The sequence below is a fragment of the Prionailurus viverrinus genome, chromosome F1 (assembly GCF_022837055.1).
Source record: "Prionailurus viverrinus isolate Anna chromosome F1, UM_Priviv_1.0, whole genome shotgun sequence".
Classification (NCBI taxonomy): domain Eukaryota; kingdom Metazoa; phylum Chordata; class Mammalia; order Carnivora; family Felidae; genus Prionailurus; species Prionailurus viverrinus.
Genome location: NC_062577.1, coordinates 3,096,606 through 3,119,248, shown reverse-complemented (window position 1 = coordinate 3,119,248; position 22,643 = coordinate 3,096,606). Strand labels below are relative to the sequence as shown.

The 22,643-nt window shown below is 42.6% G+C and overlaps 1 protein-coding gene across 2 annotated transcripts in view; it reads right to left on the bottom strand.

The window, feature by feature from the left end:
* Positions 1–22,643, bottom strand: part of ADSS2 (adenylosuccinate synthase 2) — a 36,979-nt gene that overhangs the window by 1,685 nt on the left and 12,651 nt on the right. For both annotated transcript variants that reach the window (XM_047840614.1, XM_047840613.1), the window contains exons 3-12: positions 21,838–21,906; positions 20,121–20,171; positions 13,245–13,311; positions 12,887–12,994; positions 11,799–11,880; positions 9,403–9,529; positions 7,183–7,337; positions 5,220–5,344; positions 3,896–3,993; positions 908–1,057 (exon numbers count right to left, since the gene is read on the bottom strand). In XM_047840614.1, coding sequence (XP_047696570.1) covers positions 908–1,057; positions 3,896–3,993; positions 5,220–5,344; positions 7,183–7,337; positions 9,403–9,529; positions 11,799–11,880; positions 12,887–12,994; positions 13,245–13,311; positions 20,121–20,171; positions 21,838–21,906 — 1,032 coding nt within the window. The remainder of the gene's footprint in view (positions 1–907; positions 1,058–3,895; positions 3,994–5,219; positions 5,345–7,182; positions 7,338–9,402; positions 9,530–11,798; positions 11,881–12,886; positions 12,995–13,244; positions 13,312–20,120; positions 20,172–21,837; positions 21,907–22,643) is intronic.

The window sequence follows — 22,643 nt, the reverse complement described above, 5'->3', positions numbered from 1 at the left end:
GTCACTACTGCTTGTGTTTCAAAACAATGCTGACTGAGAGCCACAGCAAACATGCTGACATGACTCTGGCATCAGGCTGGTCAGGACAGCTAGCAATGCGGAAAACCAGACTTGTATTTGAGAGGAGCAGAAGAGCAAAGAAAGCACTGTGTTAAAAAGAAAGACTTTCGGTAACTGGTCAGAGCCACTACTTGGTTATGCCTAACTCCCTGGCCAGCTTAGATTTGTTTCTTAATGTGGGTTTATTCTTTGCTCTTCTTGTAGATCTTTTCAAATTGGATCGCCTATTTTCTGTACCTGTTATTCCCTAATTGTTCAAGAAACAACCCCAACTCCCAAGGGTGCTTTACCCCGGAATGGAAAGACTGCCAACCATTTTTGGTGGAGGTGAAGACACAAAAGGGTTTGTTACTAAGAGGGAGAAAGCGGGGCCCCCGGGTGGCTCGGTTGGTTGAGCATCCAACTTCAGCTCAGGTCATGATCTCACGGTTTGTGAGTTCGAGCCCTGCGTCAGACTCTATGCTGACAGCTAGGAGCCGGGAGCCTGCTTCAGATTCTGTGCCTCCCTCTCTCTCTCTCTGCCCCTCCCCGGCTCATGCTCACACTCTGTCTCTGTCAAAAATAAATAAACTTAAAAAAACAGAAAAACAAAAAAACTAAGAGGGAGAAAGCAACGAGCATAAGTGTAAAAGTAACCTGCTGTCTTCAGGCATCTGAAGGACTTAAAGAAAGGTGATTATATTTATCCTAAGAAATAAGATTATTTTGTATCTTCCTGGGCATTTATACAAATCATGAGCACTCTACAAATTAATAATGATCTTCCTCTAATCCCATCTCAAAGATACAGTCAAGTTAGAAGCAGAGAAAAAGTAGAGATGGCTGTTCATAAAGAGTTTATATTTACCTGGAATTTGAAGCTCATCTTCAATAAATCGAACGTAATTTTGTGCATTAACAGGGAGCTCTTTAAATGTCCTTGCATTTGATATGTCTGTGTTCCAACCTGGGAGAGTCTTGTATTGAACTTCAACTTTATTTAAGACTTCTTGGTTTGCTGCAAGTTAAAGAGGATGTATGCTTTCTCATGGTATAACACTGTCTGTTGCTAAATAAGTGATTTGCTAGGTCATAGGTTCCTGATCTCTTCTCAAAATCCTTGGAGCCAGATGCACTTTGAAATGCAGAAAAAAATGTTTTGTTTTGTTTTGTTTTCCTCCAGAGTTTAGGAAGGTCAAACAGTACATTTACCATTTGAGGCGGTATTTTTAAAATCAAACACATTCCTTGCAGCCACCAGATTATTCACTCGAAGCAGATAGATGATTGGTTCTAATATCAACTCAGGTCAGGTCTGACTTTGGTGCCGACCTTTCCATTTTTTAGAGCTTTCCAGATTTCCACACCGTGGATTAGAGGCTGCAGACCTGCATAAAGGCAGCAATCTCACAGAAAGGAGACTGGCGGACTCGCTCTCATCTGGGAAATCTATGATTTGGTGACTGCACAAAAGCTTAGCTGGAAATTTTCTTCATGATCTCACCTAACCGTTTTCTCTGTACCCCCTGGTAGAAACTAAAAGCCTACGAAAGTAAGAACAGTTTCTTCGACCAGAGGCAGTATGGTGGCTGCTGTGGTGTACCATCCAGATTTCCCGCTTCCGGATGGAGGCCCTGACCCCCCACCCCCCTGCCGCGGAAGCACCCCTGCTGAGGATCAGGTTCAGAATCTCCCCAGAGACCGCCCTCCACTGGAAGGAGCTGCCTCCCTGGAGCAGCGCGTATCCCACAACCGGTCAACGTAGACCACAGGCAGCACAAAAGTGCAGTTTCTGAGAAAAAGGAAACTCATGAGCAAGTCCTGAAAACAACTCCACCATCTGCCCAGGGACAATGTCCTGACGACTAAAGGTCAGGACACTGGAGTCAGAGGAGAACAATGGTCCCACTGACTGAGAAGGCAGATACCAGATTTCAGGGAGGTTGAAGCAGTGAGAATCACGGTCCAAGCGTCAGAAAGGAAGGAGCTATACAGAGAGCTCCCACCCCTCAGAGACCCTGTGAAAGTCCCCTGGCTAATGTTCACCTTTACATGCTAAGACTGGGACCCCTGGAGGCTTACGGACAGCAGGGGCCACAGTTGAGTGCGACAGGTTCTAGAGTTCCAACAGTGCTGTCGGAAGGGAAGGGACACAGTACACTGAAGCTCCAGCCAGCACTGCCACATTGGAGAGATCTCTTTATACCCCAGTAACTCTCCTGGCAGCAGCCGAGACAGCAGAAACACTGCTTCATTTAAATAACGATGATCAGTCGGTTAAGCGTCTGACTTCAGCTCACATCATGATCTCACGGTTCACCAGTTTGAGCCCCGCATCGGGTTCTGTGCTGACAGCTCAGAGCCTGGAGCCTGTTTTGGATTCTGTGTCTCCCTCTCTCTCTGCCTCTCCCCTGCTTGTGCATGCTCGCTCGCTCTCTCTCGCTCTCTCTCTCTCTCTCAAAAATAAACATTTAAAAAAAAATTAAAAACGATGCGCCAGAGTACAACTGACCACAGACCCTCTATAATAAAGCCTAAAACCAACCTCTGCCAAGATGCACAGAGGAAACAGAATTTGTAGACGGACTCACACCAGGTTAGAGGCTTGGGAAACACCTTGGGTTCTTCCTGTAACTATAGAAACACAGTGGAAAACCAAGCTCATGCAAATTCAAGATGATCAGCCAGAAATTCAACTGTCCCCTAAAACAAGAACCAATACTCTTCAGAGGGAGGTAACGGAATCTGAGTCACTACAACATAAGCGCATTCACCCAGAAGTCATTAGACAGAAATAGAGATCCATGGGGCACCTGGGTGGCTCAGTCAGTTACGCGTCTGACATCGGCCCAGGTCATGATCTCACGGTTCATGCGTTCGAGCTCCGTATCAGGCTCTGCTCTGACAGTGTGCAGCCTGCTTCGGATTCTCTGTCTCCCTCTCTCTCTGCCCCTCCCCCGCTGATTCTCGGTCTCTCAAAAATAAATAAATAAATTTAAAAAAACTAAAAAAAAAAAAAAAGAAGTAATAGTAGTGAACCACAATCAACTTAAAAAACAGTCACGAGAAACCAAACTGGAGACGGCCCAGCTGTCAGACTAACAGAAAACGGCTTTCAAGGGGTTTCCGAGAACTTGCAGCGACCCTCGGTTCCCAAGGACTGGTCGTCATTAGCAAGCCACAACACCCACCAACCTACAAGCTTCATTAAGCTAGTAGATATTCCTTTGTTTGGCGGATCCCCCGTCTTACAGGATGACTAAACAAATGAACAGTTAGTTCCTATTTCCGAAAGCTGGTAACATTTATTGAACTTCCTGAGTAACTGAAAAAATCATGTAGCTACGGATATGCTTGAAGAAACACATTGCCTCATGTGGGAAGTCTCCTTACAACCACCCACTCTTGACACAGGAGATTAGACAAAACCACTCGTGTGGCTTGAAGGACAGGGTGGGTTAATGTATTAAGAGCCTGCTTACCCTTACAGGCAGCACTCTTCTACTCCACATTTCTCAAGGGGGGGAGAGGGGTGGGGACCAGAACACCTATGAAGAAGTCACCTTCAAAATAGGGAAGGTGAGATTCAGGGGCCGCATCGCTGAGCTCAGAACTGCCATGTTTCTTCTTTCTTCCTTTGAGTCTGAACACATGCATCCTGCAACCCGGAACCCAAACGCGCGGCAGCTACGAAACTGAGGCCAGTGACAAGTGACTATACTCGCGCGGTTCCCAGAGGACAGGGCAACCCTGTGGCTACCTGTCACCGACCATGCGGGAGAGCTATTGGAGACTGCTCTAACACACCCCCTGGTGCCCTGATAACGTTCTGTGTACCGCAGACTGAAGAACGTACCTGGGAAATGAGGTATGATTTCACCATCGAGCTTGTAAGCAACCCCAACTTTGATTTCCGTAAACATGTCCAAAATATCCAATTTGGTAAGTGCCAACCTAAGCGGAAGGAGAGGCAACGTTAAAAGAGCAGACTCTTGGAGGCCCTAACATCTAACGCGATGAGGAAGTAAAGAATTCGTACCAAGCTAAGCATTCCAAAGCAATTCTGAAAACTGGTTAGGATTATCTTCTGAAGTGCACCACACATAAAGCGCGCATCTTCCTCATGATAAAAAAATGACTTACCTACTTGTGAGGAGCTCTCATAATTCCATTTTCCCTGACTGACCCATACCATCTTGCTTAGCTTTCTTATGAGGGATCAACACACACGTGAGGGGCAGCGGCCCGGTGTAAAGGACGCAGTCTATGGGACCCGGCAGAACTCGCTGTCCCACAGAGAGGATGACAAGACACATGGACATTTAAGCATACACCATAGGCCCTCATCTCACCACTCTAGTCACCATCGCCTTCGCCCTCCTGCTCAGAAACTGTCAAAGCAGAGTGAGGGAACCACATCAAGGACCTCTTCATGATACATCCAATCTCCCAATAAACTGGGAAATAACTTTAAGGGGAAATCTATGGCATTAGATAAAATAACAGGTTTGAGAATCTCATCCACAAGGTATCTTTTTATTCTTTATTTTGCTCTTTGCTAGAAGCTAACCCAGAGTAACAGAGACATGAATACGTTTATTTACATATTTGCGTATATGTGTTCATAGCAACTTTTACTGAGCATTTTCAGGGAGCCAGGCAGCGTGCTGTACGCTCTCACTATATTTCTCGCCCAATTTTCAAAATGCTCATGTGAAGTCGGTATCATCATCTAGGTTTTAAAGATGATGAAAAAAGCCACAGAAAGATGAACTTGCCCAAAGCCACAGCACAACGCGTGAGTCGGAGATTTGAAAACAGGAGTTAGACATTCATCAAGCCCATGCACCCAGGTCGGTCATACTGCCCCCTCTCCATAAAGGCAAAGTGTGCCAACCTATCTACCTACTTATCTTACTTCCCTCTACACTTGCATGTGGAGGATCCTGATTCCTTTTTCCCAACCCAGATGTCTAGGAAGACAACGTGGGGTCCTTTCCCTTGGACACCCTTCCCCTGGATCTTGGGCCCCCTGCGCTTTGAGCTACAATTGCATTTGGGGGCTAAAGAGTGACACTACCACCAGGATACTACTCTTAAGGTTGCACTCCACAAAAACTAACCTTTGGTCACGAACCCTCCTGTACTTTCCTGAAATAAATGTTTCCGAGAATACTCACGCAGTAAATCCATTAATCATATGAGCGTATTTGAGCAAAACGAGGTCCAGCCAGCCACACCTTCTTTTCCTTCCAGTGGTTACCCCAAACTCGCGACCTCTTGTTTGTAGTAATTCTCCAATTTCCTGGGAAATCAAAAATAGGGCTTTTGGACTACACTCCCAGTGCTGTAAATCTAGTAGAATTAATTATATCTAAGATCATATAACAAGTCGAAGTCTCCTAGAAATGAACATCTCTCAAAAAGTAACGAAGTGGAAGACAGAATTCCATCCAGATGATGGATGTTGCGTGAGGCATTATTTGGAAGCGATCCACCTTTGGCTTCGTTTTTTACCATTTCTTTAAAACCAGCAATTTTTATGATGTCAGATAACTTCTTAAGATTTAGATTAACATATAAGAATAATAAATGCTACATATGAAAAACAAAGTTGTCAGTAAGTATTTATTACAAAAGACAAGCCAATTATTTGCAAGAACAACTGTAGTCCGATGATCTTCCTGAAAACCGGAGGACAAACTCTCAGCTAGCAAGGAGTCGCTGACGGCATGATGCCCTTTCAAAGAGAAGGAAGGTCGACAACAGCGCTCCAAGTTCTAAGCCACAGCCATTGTCTACAACCTAACCTTCGGCCCATGGTCTATCTATTCCCTACTTTACACCTTTCCGATTAAAGTCATTACCTCTCGTATTCTGACATTGACACAACTATGTAGGTTTTAGACTGCTGCTCTCTCAGGTTTGAATCCCAGCCCTGTCTATGTGCAAGTTATGGTGACTCTCCGTGCCTCAGTTTCCTCATGTGTAGAAGGGGGGGGTGGGGGGGGGGGCAGGGGTTGGTGACACCACCCAGCTCCCTGAGCTGTCGTGAGGTCCACAGAGCTCCTGAGTATACAACACTTCAACAGTGCCTGGCCCGCCGTCGCCACCACTGAGTGTCGGCGAAGGTTAGCCCAGGTCCGGAGGTCACTCTCCTCAGCCCTGGTTCCTGACAGGCTCCTAGTGCAAGGCAGCCGTTATTTTTAATCACCTCTTCCTCCTCCACCACCTTAATCTCCCTCGTGTACCCACCTTCTCGTAGCCTTGCACCTACAAGCACCCTTTTAACGTTTACTTATTTTTGAGAGAAAGAGACAGACCATGAGTGGGGGAGGGGCAGAGAGAGAGGGAGACACAGAATCTGAAGTGGGCTCCAGGCTCCGAGCTGTCAGCACAGAGCCCGACGCAGGGCTCGAACCCATGAGCAGTGAGATCACGATCTGAGCTTGAAGTCGGACGCTTAACCAACTGAGCCACCCAGGTGCCCATAATCCACAAGTACCTTTAAGTGCCCTCTAACACTTCTCTTTTGTTGCCAACCTGCTGCTACTTCTGTGAAGTGCACAGGAAAGTAAGAATTTGTTAAGGGGCGGGGGGGGGGGGGGGGGAACAGAAGTTTATATTTTTTATTTTTTTAACTATTTTTTTTTTTTGAAAGAGAGAGAACAGGGGAGGGGCAGAGGGGAGAAAGAAGGAGAGAGAGGGAGGGAGAGGGAGAGAGAGAGAATCCCAAGTAGGTTCCACACTCTGTGGACATAGGGCTCAATCCAACAACTCTGGGACCATGAACTGAGCCAAAATCAAGAGTTGGACGTTCAACTGACTGAGTCACCCAGGAGCCCCCAGAAGTTTTTCGGGGGCACCTGGGTGGATCAGTCGGTTAAGCATCTGACTTCGTCTCAGGTCATGGTCTCATAATTTGTGGATTTGAGCCCCGCATCGGGCTCTGGGCTGACGGCTCAGAGCCTGGAGCCCGCTTTGGATTCCGTGTCTCCCCCTCTCTCTGCCCCTCCCCCACTTGTTCTCTCTCTCTCTCTCTCTCTCTCTCTCTCTCTCAAATATAAATAAACAAACAAACATTAAAAAAAAAAAACCCAACAACAACATTTTCGGAATGAGATCAGCTGAAAACGGGCTTACATTGTCCTGCTCTGTAGGAAAGGCCCCAATGCCAACTCGAGTCGTGTAGGCTTTCACGACCCCATATACTTCTCCGACATTTTGAGGGGGCATCCCCAGCCCGGTACAGACACCTCCAACCGTACAGTTTGAAGAGGTCACAAAAGGATAAGTTCCTAAAAAGAGAAACAAATATTAAACTATACACACATGGGCATACATTACTCGGAAACAGAATTATAATGAAAAATCCACATTTGAGTATATTCCAGGTAGTGGACAGACTTGACTAGAACCGTCCCCTCAAAAGCTCAGTGTTTTCCTCTTGATCCTTTCTGTCCGTAACGAGGTAACAACACGGGCGGTTAGAGCTGGCAGGTGTGGGCACTGGAGAGGCTCTGTGGGCGTGTGCACGCTTACTCAGCTCTGCTCGGTGGGTGCTCGCCAAAGCCTGTTAGATGACGTGATGCCAAAACCCTGGTGTTCTTCCACTATGTAGACTTACAATCTACGTACTTTTAATACTCTTCTGTTAATTTGAAAACAAGTTTGTCTTACTTCCTTGATACAAATTTTTAAGACACATCAGCAACCCAGAGTGACACCAGGACACCATGAAAGTCTGTGGTCTTCATTACCCTTCCTTCTGATTTCTGTTCAGGGAAGAATCCCCAAAATGACAAGGGAAGCTAAGAGGGGTGTACTCCCCCAGCCCCAAAGATCCTGGATCCCCACTTAAACTATCCACTAAGCTAATCAGACACTCTGCTTTCTTCCCAGACTGCACAGACATATTAAGCAGTCAAAAATCCATTATCTACTGTAATAGAAATACACTTTTTAATTGGTTTACTTGGGAGTCAAAAGCCAATGAAAGGTCAGTGAGAGCTGAGAACAATCAGACTTATCCTGAGGGATCAGGCTCAGGCAGAGGCCAACAACCTGATAGGGCAGTAGCTGGACGGTATTGACTCGTCCACTTTTCGAAGATGGAAGAAATACCCTCATGTGATCAGAATCTCACACCCAAGATGTTAAACAGATTTCCACAGACCTTAGAGTGGACATGTTTAAGGACAGGGTTTATTCTTGATATTTAAAGACAGGCTGAATTAAAAGTAAAGATCCTTCCATAGGATTCCTCTCATCATCAAATGGAGCATGAACCAAACAATGAAAATCAGTTTACAGAATCCCGAACCCACTGACCCAAACGGTGATTTCATTTTTCTCATAAACTACAAAACCTAACACATGTATTATATTTTCCGCAACATTCTTTTCAAAAAACAGATGAGTGGCAGATGGCAAACTTTCATCATTCCTGAATATACAAGCCTGGCTTTAAAATCCTGTAAGGCTGGGAATGTAAGCTGGTACAGCCACTCTGGAAGACAGTCTGGAGGTTCCTCAAAAAATTAAAACTAGAACTACCCTACGACCCAGCAATTGCACTACTCGGCATTTATCCATGGGATACAGGTGTGCTGTTTTGAAGGGACACATGCACTCCCTGTGTTTAGAGCAGCACTATCGACAATAGCTAAATGTCCATCGATGCATGAATGGATAAAGAAGATGCGGTATATATATACAATGGAGTATTACTCAGCAATCAAAATGAATGAAATCTTGCCATTTGCAACTACGTGGACGGAACTGGAGGGTATTATGCTAAGTGAAATTAATCAGTCAGAGAAAGACAAAAATCATGACTTCACTCATATGAGGACTTTAAGAGACAAAACAGATGAACATAAGGGAAACAAAAGTAATATAAAAACAGGGAGGGGGACAAAACAGAAGCGACTCATAAATATGGAGAACAAACAGAGGGTTACGGAAGGGGTTGTGGGAGGGGGGATGGGCTAAATGGGTCAGGGGCACTAAGGAATCTACTCCTGAAATCATTGCTGCACTATATGCTAACTAATTTGGATATAAATTTTAAAAAATAAAAAAAATTAAAAAAAAGAAACTCAAATTGAATGTTGGAGACATTAAATAAAATTATAATTAAAAAAAAAGAAGTGTACTTGTGGTGAGCACTGAGTAATGTACAGAATTACTGAATCACTATATTGTACACCTGAAACTAACATTACACTGTATGCTAACCAGAATTTAAATAAAAGTTTTTTAAAAGTTAAAAAAAAAAAATCCTGTACGGGAACGTTAATTATTTATATCCTAAGTACTTTAGGGCTCGGTTAAGCCCCCATGAAGTCATAGCTCACTCACCAAAATCAATATCTAGTAGGGCTGCATTCGCACCTTCTACCAAGATTTTCTTTGGTGGTCCATGTAGGGCCTCATAGAGGAAGTAAACTCCATCTCTCACCATTGGTTTAATCCTTTCCATGTAACCCTACAGGCAAAGACAAAATCCAATTCCAGTGTGTACTAATAAATGTACAACATGATCAGTACAAGTAAAACTTACCTGACTCTAAGACAGGTAAGACTTAACTAACGCAAAACAGGAGGGGCTGGTGATGGTACTCAGTCTACTGGACATTTGGACTAGCTTTGGTCTCTCGTCCTGATTCTCCAGAACCAGAAAAGAGACCCTTCCACATTAACCTTACTGCAAGTTCTGATGACAACCTTCCTCGTGGCCAAGACTCATTCTTCACAAACCAGCTTGCAGGAAAATGAAAAGAGCCGGGTATATTACATTGTGCTTTTGCGTCCGGTGAGGTCTTGAAAAAGCTACATTTACAATCCGTTTGTAACCATGAGTCTTGCAACTTGCATCAGGGTGACTGTCAAAATGTTGGTGCGGGTCACCAGTGTCATGCAAACATTGACAACTGATTGTTAACACTCTTTTGCCATTTGTATTCCATTATAGGAATAGCTCAGCAGTATTACTAGTAGGTAATATCGAATACTATTTTACACACGAGCATTAAAAAATTTTCACAAAACATATTAAAAGCATTAATAATCCTGCTTAATTTTAGAATTCAATTAAAAACGTCATATAAACAAGAGTCCCCTCAAGGCCTAAAGTACAAATACAATAAAACCTAGTTTCGGGGCACGTAGGTGGCTCAGTCAGTTAAGAGTCTGACTCTTGATTTTGGCTCAGGTCATGATCTCACAGTCGTGAGATCAGCCCCACACCGGGCTCCGAGATGGTCATGGAGTCTGCTTAAGATTCTCTGTCTCCCTCTCCTCCTGCCCCTCGCCCTCTCGCATGAGTGCACATGTGCCCATGCCCTCTCCCCGCCTCTCAAAAACAAATAAGGAAGCAAACCCCCAGTTTCAACTATGTTTCAATATTTAGCCAGACTAGTATGGAAATTCCAAGATCCACTTGTGAAGTCACCAGAATGTGTTACACCAAATGATCAAGGTATGGTCCCCCACCTTGGCTGTGGTCTCCTGCTTATTCCCGTTTTAGTCCTTTTTTTATGCCTGAAGTGACCATACCGTTCATCATGTCCCTTATTCCTTCAAGTGCTGGTTCAACAAATAGCACCTATTAAGAATCTTCTTACCCAATTCTGTTCATTATTATTCATCTACTTCACATGAAACATGAAACATGCATAAAATGGAACTGAAAAGCCATAACAATACTTTAGCACATAAATATTTCCAAGTTGCTAGCAATAAATCTAAAATATTTGCCGCATGATAGAATGAAAAACAATGGCAGTGTATCCTAAGGAATGAGCAATACACTGAAATCTAAATACTCAGCATTTAGAATCTTCCTTGGAGGTCTTTTTTTTTCTGTTTTTTTTTTTAAGGAACTTAGTGAGTAGATAGGCCTAAAGTCTATAATCATTCTAGAATAACATAGGAGGTTTGTAAATTCCTATTCAGTTCTGGAATTGATGTTCATACCGATTTACAGAAGAGAAGGAGTAATAATCAGATACACAGGAACCAGCTTGAAACTCACCAAAGACCAGGAAGGAATGGAAGGTGGAGAAGGCAGGAGACTCGTCTACTAACTCGGGCACCTGACACCTAACAGTTGCCAAACGTGGGCCCAACCTTTGCCAATCACCTTGGTCTCGTAAGAGAACAGTGCTACAGAGACCGGCCCCGGGGGCCCTCCTTCTGGAACGTGCTGGCCAGCTTTAAAAGTCAACAGCCCCGGCCGTCCCTCTGTTGATCTCTGCTCCACATTGCCAGGAGGGATTTTTATTTTTTACGTAATCCACATCGAGTCTTTTTTCTGCTCAGAATTACTCAATAGCTTTTCCTTAACTCCAGGATAGAAGCTAAAATCGTTATCGCTAGACAGAAGACCCCCAGAAGACCTCCCGCCCACCCCCGCCCCACCAATATTTCATTTCAGCCACATCATGTGAAGTGACTCAAACATGCCCTGTCCTTTTTGGTAGGCCTTATGCTTTCAGACTTAAAAAGGACAATAATTTGCCATACCAGTCCTTACTTCCGGTACGTTACACAGTCTGTGTGGTACTTATTACATGTAAATCATTTAATGTACATCTTCCCAGTCACACTGTGATTTCCATAAAGGAAATTAGAGACTGTATGCTCTTCATTCTTAGGTTTGCAGGTCCTAACACAAAGCCCGAATGAATGATCTTAGATGTCAATCTGGCAAATGACTTTTTTAAAAGGACATTAAAGGGGCCAGAAAGCATTACCTTGAGTTTTTGTAATTCGCCTTCAATGTCGATTTCCAAAGTGGGGTATATAGATTTGTACTGGTTGGCCAGAACTTTGAACCTGAGAAACACGGATAAATCAAGATGTTCGCTCTGTGTAAAACCAGTCTGAATAGATCACTTCATTCAAATGGTTTCTGTAGATAAGTGGTTTTCATAACAAATCAATCCAGGACTGAAGCTACATTCTAAGGCATAAAAGCTACACAGGAGATCAGTCATATGAATAAGTGATACATTCAAAATATTTTTTAATTCAAATGTAGGAATGCCAATCATATAATTAGGGTGATGTGTGTGGAGGGAAGGGGATGGCCCAAGATCTGTAACCAGTAGACTTAAATCAGTGTAAATTATATTGCGCTGTGTAAAAAAAAAAAAACAAAAGGAGACAGACTACACAATGCTTTTTAAAGAGACAGAGGCAGAATTTAGCAACTGGTCTCCAGTAATCTCAGTGGAGGTGCCCTGATGGCACAAACTGCTGCCTGAAAATGGATTCAGCCATCGGGTCTTTGATGCCACCTGTCATTAGACACAACCAATTAACTCCCTGTCACTGAGTCACCACACAGCTTTGATGATTATTAGGTTTCTCATGGAGACTTTTCTAGAGAGTAAGCATCCATGAGGCAATTTCTATTTTTTAAGGTGAGCTTAAATATTAAATAGTTCACCAGTACCTAAGAGCCTAATTATGTCTAGGCTGGGGGAGTCTCTGGAACTGAAAATCTGAGGGGTCAAGACTCTCGGGGGCGGTAACCCGACCACAGTACCGCCACACCCCCCTGGAATCTATTTCTCAGCCAACTATACCAAACTCCAATCCCTACATATAATTTGGGCTTTGCCTTCTTGGGGTACTGCTAGGATACCAACAAGATGTTACTTTTCATGAAGTTAATTTGAAATTAAGTAATAAAAAGTAACTTTAATACTCCAAACAAAACAAAAGAGCCAAACGCCACTATTCAACTAGAATACTGATCTTACCAATTTGCATCCTGGATATGAACAATCCCCAAAATCCCATGTGCTCTTTCCATTCTGAAACACAAGTTAGTTACCTCTCAGAGAAGCCCTCGAAGTCAGAAACAAGATCACACATCCGCAGTCCACTCCGAGCAGCTTTGGAAGAATAAACTGGGCCAATGCCCTTTTTTGTGGTACCCAAGCTTAAAAATAAATCAAAACGGGCTTTGAGTTAGACAAGAAAGAGGCACTTCCTGTGGTCAGATCATTACAAAGAATGGAGTTACTTCGACTATTTTGTTTGTGCTATTTTCTCTAAGTTTATCGTCACAACCCTATCGATTTCCTCTGAAATCCAAACATATTCTAGTAATTTTTCTTAAACCTCTGGCCTAGGATTTAAACCTAAGGGGCTGGATCTGCTTAAACTGCACCAAAAACAAAAACACATACTTTTTCCCGGCTTGTTCTTGTCTCTGTTGCTCCTGGATGCCATCAGCTGCTTGATGAAAATCGAATACTGAGGAGAGAAACACCAAGTCACAGTCGTTGAAACAGAGATCACGTGGGAGGAGCAAAACATACTGCATTTTAAATTACTTGAGTTACAAATGCCTTCGGCCTGCTTTCACCACGACGAATCAAATGGGTGCTTTTAAAAAGCGTCAATAGGGGCGCCTGGGTGGCGCAGTCGGTTAAGCGTCCGACTTCAGCCAGGTCACCATCTCGCGGTCCGTGAGTTCGAGCCCCGCGTCGGGCTCTGGGCTGATGGCTCGGAGCCTGGAGCCTGCTTCCGATTCTGTGTCTCCCTCTCTCTCTGCCCCTCCCCCGTTCATGCTCTGTCTCTCTCTGTCCCAAAAAAATAAATAAACGTTGAAAAAAAAAAATTATAAAAAAATAAAAATAAAAAAAGCATCAATAACGGTGGGAGTGAAGTTATGACGCCAACAGGTACATGAATACGAAAATAACGCCCAATCGTTCATTCCTATTAATTGCAAACTATATTATTTTAAAACTGGTCAGTAAGAGGGTAATTTTGGGGCCTACCCTACAATCCTGTGAAGCTTCACTTACTAGGACACCCTCTTTTCTTCAAGTTCTACCCTCCAGACATCTCTGCGTTATCTTGACATCTCTCTCTCCCTCACCAGTCCCAAACTTCCGTCATCTCTCACCCCAAACCGTGGCTTCCTAATGAGTGTATTTCCACTCTTGGAAATTCAGATTATCTCGAATTCATAATTCTTAAGGCAGCAAAGCCGTCTTTCCAAGACACAAAATATGATGTCACCACCCCCTTGCCTTTAAAAACTCAATGGCTTTCTGTTGCTCAAAAGGAAAAGACAAAACTCCTTTATGTGGCCTCTCTTCTGGCTCCGTGCTCTGGTCCCCTTTCTGCCCTTGGGTCACACGGGCATTCTTTCACATTGATGGCTACAAGGCAGACACTTGTGTCTGAATGTGGCTCTTCCTGTGCCTGCGCGTGCACTCACAAACTCACGCCCCACCAGTACTTTAGGAAGTCTCTTACCAGCTCATTTCCTGTGCCTACAAGTTCTCAAATATTTACCGACTGAATAAATAGCTACTTGATGGAACAGGCGGGCCTAGAATTTTGTCTTACAACTTTTCACCAAGGCTTCCTTTGTTTCCAAAAAGCCAGACAGGAATATAATTTAGGTTCCATAAAATTCACCCACTTGCAGCGTCCAATTTAGTCATTTTCATGCATTAAACCCTGGCTTCTTTTCCCTAATGATTGCGATTGCTTCCATATAAATAAGTAGAAACGTTTACATTTTACACACAACGACTGACATTAAGTTTCCTAGAAAGCAGTGGCGGCTTAGCTAAAAGATCTGGTGGTATCGGAAGGCTTCTGTTGTAGTTCTAGATGTTGAAACTAGAAAAATTCGAGGAAACCTGACCTTAACCCACCCTCTGATTGACCCTACCCCCTACAACCCCCTCCGCCCTAATTCCCTCTTTTGAGAGGCTACAAAATTGTCAAGGCAGTCCTCTTCCCAACTGTATGGTTAACAGATTTCCCCAGTGGTCTAGAACAGGGGTTCTGACACCTCTTGCACTAGGTGATTACAACACAGAGACTAAATTTTTATTGTGTGACATAAAATTACCCTGTAAATCACGATGCGTCTTCGTGCCACAGAAGCAGGTAGCAACAACATCCTTTTAAACTACACTGCCATATTGCACACCTAAAGGTATCTATGGGAATGTGCAGAGCAATATTATTTGCAGTAACTCAATACTAGAGAGGAGTCAAAGCCTCATTAATGGGAAAATGGATAAACTGGCATTTTCATACAATGGGATACTACTCAGCAATGAGAAAAGTACAAAATATTGCTTCATTGAACAATAAGGATGAATCTCATGGGCACCCTGTTGAGTGGAAATCAGACGCAACAGATTAAATGTGTAATCTGTATCGAGTTCAAACAACGACGACGACGACAAAACCAATCTATAGTGAGAGAATAGCGGTCTCCCTTGGTGAGACGGAGTAGATAAGGACTGGGAAAGGTCATTAGAGTGATTTTGTTTGTTTGTTTGTTTGACTGAAATATATTGACCTAGAACACTACTTCCAGGCGTACAACATAAAGATTCAGTATTTGTATGTACAGGATGCTTGGACTATCCTGGTTCTTGTGGTTCTACAAGAGTTTTAGGACTGTTTCTTCTATTTCTGTGAAAAATATGATAGGGATTACACTGAGTGTGTAGATTGCTTTGGGTAGGACGGACATGTTCACAAAACGGGTTCTTCCAATCCCCGAGCACAGAGCATCTTTCCACTTACTCGCGTCTGCTTTCTTTCATCAATGTCTTACAGCTGTCAGTGTATCGGTCTTTTACACGCTTGGGTAGCAAAGTAGCTTTTTCGGGCACTAGAAAGGTTCTGTTTAAGAAGGCAGACACTGATTAAAGGGGTAAAATATGTGTACACTTTTTGTGCATTTTGCTGTTGTGTGTGAGATGTTAAAATGGTTATTTATTTCTAACAATAGCTATTGTATACTATAGGGATTACTTTATTACCATGTACAGCTAATAACCATTCTTATTTACTTTAGAGGAGCCCGAACAGTTCTTAAGAAGCTGTTTCATTAAAACTCAGACTTTGCCAAAGTGAGACGTTGGAGTGAGCTATTTCTTTCGAATAAAAAAGCATTTGGCATTTAAGTATCTGCTGCATTTTCTATGCCCAAATAAGTTACAGTGGCAACTTGCAAACCACAAATAAATGGTTGATGGAAAGCAGGCAAACCATATTTCTCAGAAATTAATTTAGTACCTTGCCACTAAGCTAATGTTTCCTTAGGTTTTTCCAGGCCCCGGGGAGCTATTAGTGAACTCAGAGTAATTACTTTCATAAAGCCTCATCGTGGCACAGAGCCTTAATACCCCCACTAACGCTGTTTTTGAAAGAACGCTCTTCGTGTGAGGTTGATTTGAACATGTCTTCCATTGTCCACAGCCTAGATAAGGAAAACAAAAAATGCTGCCTTGGGGTCTCAGTCTAATTTTTAAAATAAAAGATAATTATGCACTTTCAGTAGATAAGTTTTAATAACACCATCTTTTATTATTATAGTTAAGTTTTATTAACACCATTAATGTCACACTGTATTAATATGCCCACGTGAGCTTCAGGATCCGGAATACCCACGTCGCTTGCTGCTCTTCTAAGTTGTTTTGGGGGTTTTATTAGTTGTGGCCACTTACTAGGGAGATCTACCCTCTTAAGAGACTGTTAAGTCGCAAGAGAACACGGTCATCTACAGCCTCAGTGTTGCACAGGAGGTCTCTAGAACTTACTCAGGAGATGACACAAAGGTCATCTTTGCAGTGACACATCCCCAGCCACTGTATCGGAAATTATAGATTGCTACCCACCTTCTCCAAACTGCCAGATGCGACAGGTGGCTCCCCCCTCCTCAGACCGCATCACTACATGCCAGAGTGCGTTTGTTACAGATTTATCTTGTTTGTCATCTGTCTGCCCTACTATACCACACGCTCCATTTTTTCTACTGCTGAATCCTCAGTGCCCAACACTACACCTGGCACAGAGTAGCCATTCAATAGATAGTTGCTGAATCAAAGGACAGACACCAACTAACCTAGATTTCAAATGTTTAAAGAAATTTAAAGTCTCGGCCATTTCTCAGATCTCTTTCCATCGGTGGTAAGTATCTCTTACATTACAAATTTTGTTTGGAGTTTCAATGCGACAGGTCGCAATTATAATGTAATGGTTCCCTGCATGCTTGCTTAAGTATGCTAACGTAAAGAACTGGCCAACAATGGACTCATTTAAAAATTTCTTTAAAAGAAAATTAGCTGTTTAAAGCAAAAACTTAAGAATGCAATGTAGAGTTTATAACAACGTAGACATGAAATGTAGGACAGTAATAACACAAGGGACTGGATAAGGGGTATAGAGGGCGCCTGGGTGGCTCAGTCGGTTAAGCGTCCGACTTCGGCTCAGGTCATGATCTCGTGGTTCGTGAGTTCGAGCCCTGCGTCAGGCTCTGTGCTGACAGCTCAGAGCCTGGAGCCTGTTTCAGATTCTGTGTCTCCCTCTCTCTCTCTCTGACCCTCCCCCATTCATGCTCTCTGTCTCAAAAGTAAATAAACATTAAAAAAAAAAATTTAAAAAAAAAAAAGAAACATTGCCTTGTAAAAATCTTGGATTAAATATTGTATCCTGTTAAGGTAGATGATTAAAGATGCATATTACAGGGGCACCTGGGTGGCTCAGTTGGTTAAGCATCCAACTTCGGCTCAGGTCATGATCTCACCACTCGTGAGTTCAAGCCCTGCATCAGGCTCTGTGCTGACAGCTCAGAGCCTGACGTCTGCTTCACATTCTGTGTCTCCCTCTCTCTCTCTGCCCTTCCCCCCCTCTCAAAAATAAATAAAAACAGTTAAAAAAATTTCAAGATGCATATTATAAATCCCAGAACAACTACCAAAATTCACAAAACAGGAGGTGTAATTAATCAATCAATAAATAGTGCAGATAATATTTAAAATACTAAGTCTAAAAGAAATCAGGAAAAGGAGGAAAAAGACAATGGCAGGAATAGAAAACAAAAAGTAGATATAAATTCAGCCATAATGTTAATTAACTATATTTAGAAATAAATGATCTAAACACTCCAGTTAAAGGGGACATTGTCACAATGAATAAAAAGCAAGACCAACTATATTTTGTGTATAGTAAATGCCCTGCAAATATAGATATAGATAAGCTAAGGATGGTTAGATTGAAAAAGATACCTCCTGCAAACACTGATCTTAAGAAAGGTGTGCTGGTTCTTAAGAGTAAGGAATATTACTGCGGCACATTCCTGTGTATACCAACATACATGAGGACATCTCATCACAATCAAAGTTAATCCACCAAAACAGAAGTTTAAATAGACACACCACCCAAAGCACACAAAGCAGAAACTGACAAGAGGTGAAAAGACAGACGAATCCAGTTACTGCTGGAGGTTTCAACGTGCCTCTAAGTGACTGACAGCAAGGAGACAGAATACCAGCGAGGACACAGAGACGTGAACACCCTTTAACTGACACTTAGGGAACACCCCACTCTCAACAGAACACATATTCTTAGGGCATGTCGAACACTAACCAAAAGAGGCCCTATGCCAGGCCATAACCCAAGTCTAGACAAATTGAAAATGGATGAGATCACACGCAGAGTATATTCTCCGTCTATAACAACGTCAGGAATAAATAAGGGAAATCAGAAAAAGCATCCAATATTTACAAATGTAAACGTATTTCTCAATAACTCGAGGGTCAAAATCACCAAAAAGTATTTTCAAATGAATGGACATAAACGTACAAAATGTCAGTATTTGTGGAGTGTAGCTCAAGTAGTAGGAGACTCATACGCAGCTTTAAATGCTCATATTAGAAAAGAAAGGTCTACGTCAATGATCTAATAAGCTTGAAAAGAAGCTAGAAGTGAGCAGATTAAACCCCCAGAGTATGTCAGCCCAGCACAGTTCACTTCAGAGAAATTATCTGAATGGATTACTGAGGTTTAGCCATAGGCCTCAGCCTCTGCTGGTAATTTGGAGGCACTGCTACTTAGCTGATACTTAAGAAACTTGATGGGGCTGCTCTTACATGGAGGTCAAGGCTAAAACTAGAGCAGCTCTTGCCTCAGGAGACCTTTGTATTTAAATACAACTTACGGGGGCGCCTGGGTGGCTCAGACGGTGTGTGTGTGTCTGACTTCAGCTCAGGTCGTGAGCCCCCCACGTCAGGCTCTGTGCTGACAGCTCGGAGTCTGGAGCCTGCTTCAGATTCTGTCTCTGTCTCTCTGCCCCTCCCCTACTCGCTCTCTGCCTCTCTCCCAAATATAAAAAACATAAGAAAAAAGTTTTTTTTAAAAATGCAACTTAAGGGGCGCCTGGGTGGCGCAGTCGGTTGAGCGTCCGACTTCAGCCAGGTCACGATCTCGCGGTCCGTGAGTTCGAGCCCCGCGTCAGGCTCTGGGCTGATGGCTCGGAGCCTGGAGCCTGTTTCCGATTCTGTGTCTCCCTCTCTCTCTCTGCCCCTCCCCCGTTCATGCTCTGTCTCTCTCTGTCCCAAAAATAAAAAAAAAAAAAAAAAAAAAAAAAAAAAAATGCAACTTAAGAGCTTGCATCGGTCAGTTCTCTTTCTTTCCTGGTTAGTGTCTCAAAACCACGTGACTGATAACTAACAATTCTATCCCTTCAAAGGTAGGACAGGAACAAGGAGACAAACTTCAAACTTCTTGGTGCTGCTTGAAGTTAATTTGAGAATCCAGTTTGTTCTAACAACGGACAAGGAGGCTACACTGAATAAAGTCTGAACCACTGGAAAAGCCACATGGGTACATTTTAGACACAAAGAGTCACTCTCAAGATTTTGTCCAGATAGAAGACCTGCTTTTTACATGCGTATTAATGTGCAAATAAATGCTCTTCATATTTGATATGGTTTATTATATATTTTATTTTATTTTATTTTATTTTATTTTTTAAGTAGGCTTCACACCCAGCACAGAGCCCAACGCGGGGCCAGAACTCCCCACCCTGAGATCAACACCTGAGCTGAGATCAAGACTCAGATGCTTCACCAACTGAGCCAGCCAGGTGTCCCTAATATGCTTTATTTTATAACAGAATTAGAGATGTTTCTCATGAAATGCTGCTTATGTCATTCATTAGTTTAGCTAATTCCTCAGAAGTTAGTGATAACTTTCTGAGAATAAGGCAGTTATAAAAAAATGCATGTTATGCCCCTTACCAATGTGAGCTCTGTCAGATATGATAAGCCTTTTTTCCCAGCCTTCCAGACCTAGAGGGAAGGAGAAAAAAGATACGGTTAACTGAACACTTTGTATAATTTTTAAACCTTAATTTCTTTAGGGATACAATGTTTCAAAGTGTTTTTCACGGAAGTAATCACTAACACATCTTGTCTTCTGTATGGGATACATATTTAGCAGGAATGTTCTGACCAGTCATTCATTACATATACACTCATGCACAAATTCTATCTTTTTAAATGTTTAACTCTAAAACGCTTCAAACTCAAGCCAGCCGGAGCCACATAAAATACTTCTAAGAATCCAGAAGCAAATGGTGGGAAAATGTCATTTTTGTTAGAGGCAGGGGAGGGGAAATTTGCTGCAGAGCAGGAGAAGAATTTTAAGAAAAGGGAGTTAATTTGGGGAATGGCACCCTTTCCCAAAAGATAATTATAAAAAGTGGGATTAGAGGCGCCTGGGTGGCTCAAGCGTCTGACTTCAGCTCAGGTCATGATCTCATGGTTTGTGAGTTCAGCCCTGCATCAGGCTCTGTGCCGACAGCTCGGATCCTGGAGCCTGCTTCGGATTCTGTGTCTCCCTCTCTTTCTGCTCCTCCCCTGCTCGTGCTCTGTCTTTCTCAAAAATAAATAAACGTTTAAAAATTTTTAAAAGATTAAAGAATTTAAAAGGAGACAGCACCATGTAGGTAAAAATGCAGGGAAGCCAAGAGGGATGAGAGTCGCAGGCAGCCAGGATTCTGTGACATCACATCGAACTGTCAGGAACACTTGAGGTTGGATTGCTACTTTTAAACTTGAACAGCGAAATCGAATTGAGTATTTCCAACGAGCCAGGCTAAGGGCAAACAGTGCTTTTCCTCAACTGCATATTTATTATTTGCGTTGCCAAGTGCCCCTCAAAGCCCAGCAAGGCAGCCAAACTGAATGTAAACAGACTTCCACAAATCCCAAAGAGATTAGCAAAGGCAGGAAACTAAGGCTTTAAAAAAATTGTTCTTAAGGAGATGGGAGTGAATCATGTCATAGAAAGAGCATCTCCCTCATGTGGAGGGAGGGACAGAAACAACCCTGTTTTATTCCAGGGTTATACAACCCACGGGAACGACACTGACTGACTGTGTGCAAAGGGGACCTCACTGGTTTCCTGACTCCCACAAGCTAATGTTTGGTTTGGGAGGTGGGGATGATGAATCTCTGGAATTTCTCCACCAGCGAACGGACAGTGATTCCAGGAGCCTGAGGAGAAACTCTATGGATGACCTGGGTGTCAAGAAATCAGGGCTTACACAATTACCTTATTCTGTTTGTCTTCTGTTTACAATACTGATCATACTGAATAAAATGTAACCGACATTGAAAACATTTGTCCTACAACAACATGCAATTTTAAAGTATAAGACAAGGGAGCCTGGGTGGCTCGGTCGGTAAGCATCCGACTTCGGCTCAGGTCATGATCTCACCATCTGTGAGTTCAAGCCCCGCGTCAGGCTCTGCTCAGAGCCTGGAGGCTGCTTCAGATTCTGTGTCTCCCTCTGTCTCTGCCCCACTCGTGCTCTGTCTCTCTCAAAAATAAATAAACATTAAAAAAAAAAATTTAAAGCATAAGACAAAATGTTTTGCCCGGTGTGAGATTTTTCAACAAACTTTACAATAAACAAACCAGTTACCAGGCAAAGCAGTCAGGCTTTCATACCTTTTCCTTTTTGAACATTTTTCTCTGCTTCCTCAAATAATCCAGGTAGATGAATTACCACACCATTTCCTAAAGGAAAGCAAAAAAAAAAAAAAAAAAAAAAAAAAAAAAGACCAACCTTAAATATTTATACTTATAATACACATATACATAATGATATTAAAATAGACATCTATGATAACTCTCATCTAGAATAGCAGATAAATGAAGGACTTAATAAACAGAATATCTGATTTCTCAGGGAGTTACCACAGAAATGATTCCAAGTTTTTAACAGTAGTGTAATGCAAATACACATAGAGTATAAAACACTAAAATTACATTCAAAATAATTTGAAATTTCTTTGAAACAAAGTGAAACTTATTCTGAAAGAACCTAGTTAGGTCGGTCTAGGCAAACTGAACCAGGTTACGATGATGCTAAATCAATGCCTTTAAAACTGGGGAATCACACCCTATTAGTGGCCATAAAATCAATTTAGCGGGTTGTGATTAGCATTTTTAAAGATAAAAAACTAGGCCAAAAAACTTTACATCACATCACATTATAAGGGTTCAGCATCAATCCGTGAAACATCTCCTATATTTCTTACTGTGCATCAGTGTTTGGAAAGCTGATTTGATGATCTAATACTACTTTATAAATTTAAGATTGCCAATGGCCACAGTTAAATGCAAGTTATTCCAAAAAGTATTAGTGCTAAAAGACAGAGTTGTAAAATAGCCAGAGTTAGGTATATTCCAGAAGGTACCAAGGTCAAGATTAATAAGGGACCAGTGATTATCTGACCAGTGAGAGATGAAAT